General features: G+C 29.0%; 2 protein-coding genes across 2 annotated transcripts in view; one reads left to right on the forward strand and one right to left on the reverse strand.

The window, feature by feature from the left end:
* Positions 1-573: 573 nt before the first annotated feature.
* On the forward strand, positions 574-1673 carry LOC119684457. The gene is made up of 4 exons (XM_038098500.1): positions 574-742; positions 984-1142; positions 1216-1413; positions 1476-1673. Exons 1-4 carry the CDS (start codon positions 593-595, stop codon positions 1572-1574), a joined length of 606 nt encoding a protein of 201 aa, XP_037954428.1. The 5' UTR covers positions 574-592; the 3' UTR covers positions 1575-1673.
* A 337-nt stretch (positions 1674-2010) lies between these two features.
* LOC119674025 (dynein light chain Tctex-type protein 2B-like) overlaps positions 2011-4296 on the reverse strand; it is a 2828-nt gene continuing 542 nt past the window's right edge. The window contains exons 2-3 of the mRNA XM_038085147.1: positions 2236-2562; positions 2011-2176 (exon numbers count right to left, since the gene is read on the reverse strand). Of these exons, the coding sequence (XP_037941075.1) occupies positions 2011-2176; positions 2236-2562 (493 nt within the window). The remainder of the gene's footprint in view (positions 2177-2235; positions 2563-4296) is intronic.

The raw sequence follows: 4296 nt of genomic DNA on the forward strand, positions 1-4296 counted from the left end.
ACCAACGTGCGATATTACTTATTTTGACATAATGTACTTAAGCCGTCGTAATTGATAGATTGAGAAGAACTCTGGAACTCATTTTTACTTATGAGCTTGAGCTCGCGAATGTATATTAATCTCATCTATTGTTAAAAACATCTTTTTGAGTTTGGGAACTAAAAAAGTCAGAAGTGCTATCGTTTTAAATACGAACTATTGATAAGGTGACACATTTTTGGAACATACTTTGCTGTCACACATTTTGTTGTCATATCTTAAGCATTTGTAAAAATTGCTTGATCTGAGCTAAGGTATGACATTATAATGAAATCAAGCATTGTAATAGCATAATAGTTAACACACACGTTACCGGCAGTGCAATCAATACACAAAAATTCTGCACTTGATAAGCTAGTTATGGTATGTGTAATTTTGAATGGCTCACTACTTTTTGAACAGACGTAACTAGAGTATCACAAAGAATCATTATAATCTAAATTATATTATAAATAAGTTAATTAAGTTATTAAATTGTAGTTTATTTGCAATAAATAAAAAATATACTCACTAAATCTATTTTTATTAGATCATTGCAATAATTTGTATCATTATGAATACCATCTTTATTTATGACCTGAAGGATGAAGACAGAAGCCATCATATATTACATGTAATGCTAATCGTCTTTATTTTCGGTTTTATTGTGTCGATATTTGGAATTTTGGGTCCATGGCGCCGAAGTAGTTGCTTAACTTGGACTGTAAGTAACAAATTAAGGAAATTTACATATTTCTTGCTAGTATATATAGTACAATACATATATTTTGTGTGGATAGTATCGAAAACCGTGTTCAATATATATAATTTTCATTTTAAAATTTATATCGAATGAAGGAATTGATTTTTTAATAGATTATCAGTTAAACTTTTGTTGCATGATTCATATATTTTCTAATAATCTTTACTTAGAAACTGACCTATATACTATACTATCTTTACAGTATGTTGTAAATATGGTAACGATAATACTAGTGACCGCTGTTACCTGGTTTGCCTTTGTAATGAATTTGGATGAAAAGAGATACTGCTTTCAACAGATAAGTTATGTATGGAAGCGATTATTGAAGTGTGAAGACAATCTATTCGCGTATCAAATTATGGTGGGTTTAAAATTTTTATTATTAAATAAAAACAGCAACAATGCTCGTAATATATAAATATATAAAATTATAGAACAAATGTTGTGGATATGCTGGCGAACCAAATTTCTTGGAGGATCAAGAAGCAATTTCTCAAAGTTGTTATGATCATTTTAATCACGAAAATCAGGCTAATGTGTTGAATGATGATTGTTTGAATGATGTTGTTAACTATTACAAGCGCACTATGAAATCACTTGCGATTTTTTGTTTGTTAGCTTTCATAATTGAAGTATGTGTTAAATACTTAATAAATAACTCAACTACAGATTATAAATTAAACATCTTTTGAAGGCACTTTGTTTGATAGTTGCAGCGGCATTGGCACTGGTCTATGAAAGGAAGGGAGATCGAGTTGCGCGTAGAGCACGACATCAACGCCAGGAAAATTGACAAAATTCGAACTATAGTAGAAAATTATGGTATTACACATATATTTTCGAAAAACAATTATATTTCTTACAAATAAAATATACATAAGGAAAAAATTTACTTTCCAGTTTATATTTATTGCCAAAACAAAAATTGTTCTACATTAAAGGATATAAAAATTAATATCAATCCAATAGTATTGATTAACATTTTAAAGGTAAATCCGTAAAATCATAAGTTGATACCTAACTTGAAAGTTAAGTCAACTGATATCCAACATTATATGGAAACTATGCATATTATTTGCTAGCTTGAGAAATAATTAAAAAGATTAGCTGTTATTAATGGTATAGTTTTGATGTGGCATAGGGCAGCGATGTGATATGATATTGATGTGATATTTAACTAACAAAATTATTAAATAAAAAATTCTCATAAACAATGTTATATTCAAACTTTAATCTTTATAAACTAAAAATAGAGTAACAACAATAAAGTATGTTGGACGCTCATAAACATAATTCGTATAATTATCCAGCTTTTCGTCCATTAAATACCGCATACGCATATTGACTCCTTGATTTTGTTTCTCTACAAGCGAAACAACACATATTATGCGGTACCTATAAAGAAAATATTAATATTTTTTTAAAAAAATTGATTAAACTAAATCTTCTGTTACCTTCGATAATTCAATTTTTTTATTTTATTTCTAATATCAGCTGCTAAAGACTCGATTAATTGCAATGAACGCCATGAATCATAGGATCGACTTAATCGGTCCCAAGTCATGCGTTCTTCAATTGTTGTTTCAATAAGTTTATATGCCCGTTCCATGCTAAAATTATTTCGAAAGAATTCCCAATTATTTTTTGGTTTCTCATTTTCAATATCGCCATCATTTTCACCTTCATTTTGTGAGGCTTTCAATAATGCTTTACGCCTTCCAAACATTGACTCCGTAAGTAGAGCATTTATACGATTTGTAGTACGCACAGAAGCTGTAATGCTGGAAAAAGCAAAAACAATGCTATAATATTATACAGTGTTGTATATATAATAAATAATCTACTCTGCAACCCTTTCAAGAAATTGGAGGTCTTCTCAATCTCCAGCTACTATTATCTATAAGGTCTGTAAGACAAATTCAAAGATGACTTAAAGCATCATGTATTTCCTAGGATCTCAACCTACGACTATCCTTCAATGTTTTTTAAACGAAACAATAATAATTTTGTAATTAATCTCAATTTAATTTACATTTCCAATGGCAGCCAAACGACCACTATATTCCTTGCTGATATATTCACAATACCATCTAAGCTTGTATCAAAAAATCAAACAGCTCTCATTGATTTGTCAATGCACTCAAGTGATCATAGGAAAGCTACTGGTCACTGAAAAGCAGACGAATTTGTTAAAAGTGACGCAGGTGTTACTAGTACATCAAACATTAAACTGTACAGCACACCTTAAAAGGACGAAATATCTTTCGTCCATACATGGCGAATGACATACTTACAGATTAGTTACTCTCGCCCACCACATAATGCCTACCACAATCGCTACACTGATAGATTGCTACCTCATTGACAGGTACGCCATTTGATTAGGGATTCTTCCCAAAGACAAATCAGGTGCAAATCAGAAAAAGCAGAAGAATGGTTTATTGAATTCCTTTTACAATTGCCAAAATCTGCAGTTCAAATTTACTTTCTTTCTCAAATATCTATCTCATATCACTAGTGTAGACATTATAGATATTCTCTGATTTTATACAGTTTTATATAAAGTCTCTTTTCTGTTCAAAATAGAATTGTCTTCACCGAATTTTTTTAGAAGAAGAAATGCCCTTTTAAACTGTAATTGCGTTGCCACCTTAATTCTCATTACGACTGTACATTATAGTATGAAATCCTTGTTTTTATTAATTGAATACGTAAGAGATTTATAAAATATATATAATGTATATTATTTAATATACCCATTATGAATTTAATCTTTTGTCTGATATATTATTAACTGAAATATTACTAAACAAACAGAAGCTCCCTTAACATTTTCAACTAACTAATGTCAAATTATATGGATTTATGGAATTATATGGAATTATGGATTATAAACTAATTAAATAAATATTTGAATATTTCATAAGACCACTGATGAGTACTTGGCAAAACTCGAAACATCGTTGTTGTTGTTATTTCTTCATTACTGTTCGAACCCTTCAAATTTTCTTTTCGTCATAAGACGCGTCACATTCGACAAGAAAAATTAACCTTAAGAGTCATATAAATTAATGCAATTTTGCTTTAACAATCAAGTTGGTTGGAAATCCACAAATCCATTATTTTATTGTGATTATTGAACTATATACACAGATAATCATAAAATTGATGTCAATGTAATTCCACTAAGACTGAAAAATTATTCATATTTTTATTAATTTTATCACTCTACATCATTCAATAAAGTAATACAAAGACTTTTAGGTGAAACATAAAATTAAATTAATCTAATTAAATTGTTAAATGACATAGGTAATAAAGCTTAGTATTAAGAATTTGCGTATAATGTATTTTCATTTTCAGTTTGTATCTCATACTTATCACATCGAATAGGACATGTGTTTTGAATAATGATTCATAATCCATAGTTAACCGATGATTAACTAACCAATCAGTTCATTAATAATACTATCAAATGTACACATTTTTTTCGACTTCTTATAATTATTTCCGGA

Source organism: Teleopsis dalmanni, chromosome 2, assembly GCF_002237135.1.
Source record: "Teleopsis dalmanni isolate 2A chromosome 2, ASM223713v2, whole genome shotgun sequence".
In the NCBI taxonomy this organism is placed as follows: domain Eukaryota; kingdom Metazoa; phylum Arthropoda; class Insecta; order Diptera; family Diopsidae; genus Teleopsis; species Teleopsis dalmanni.

Excerpts from the sequence above, each read along its gene's own strand:
- LOC119684457 (XM_038098500.1), top strand. The coding sequence starts at position 593 with ATGAATACCATCTTTATTTATGACCTGAAGGATGAAGACAGAAGCCAT. Across the intron at positions 743-983 it reads GTAGTTGCTTAACTTGGACT|TATGTTGTAAATATGGTAAC; the intron begins GTAAGTAACAAA and ends CTATCTTTACAG. Across the intron at positions 1,143-1,215 it reads TATTCGCGTATCAAATTATG|AACAAATGTTGTGGATATGC; the intron begins GTGGGTTTAAAA and ends ATAAAATTATAG.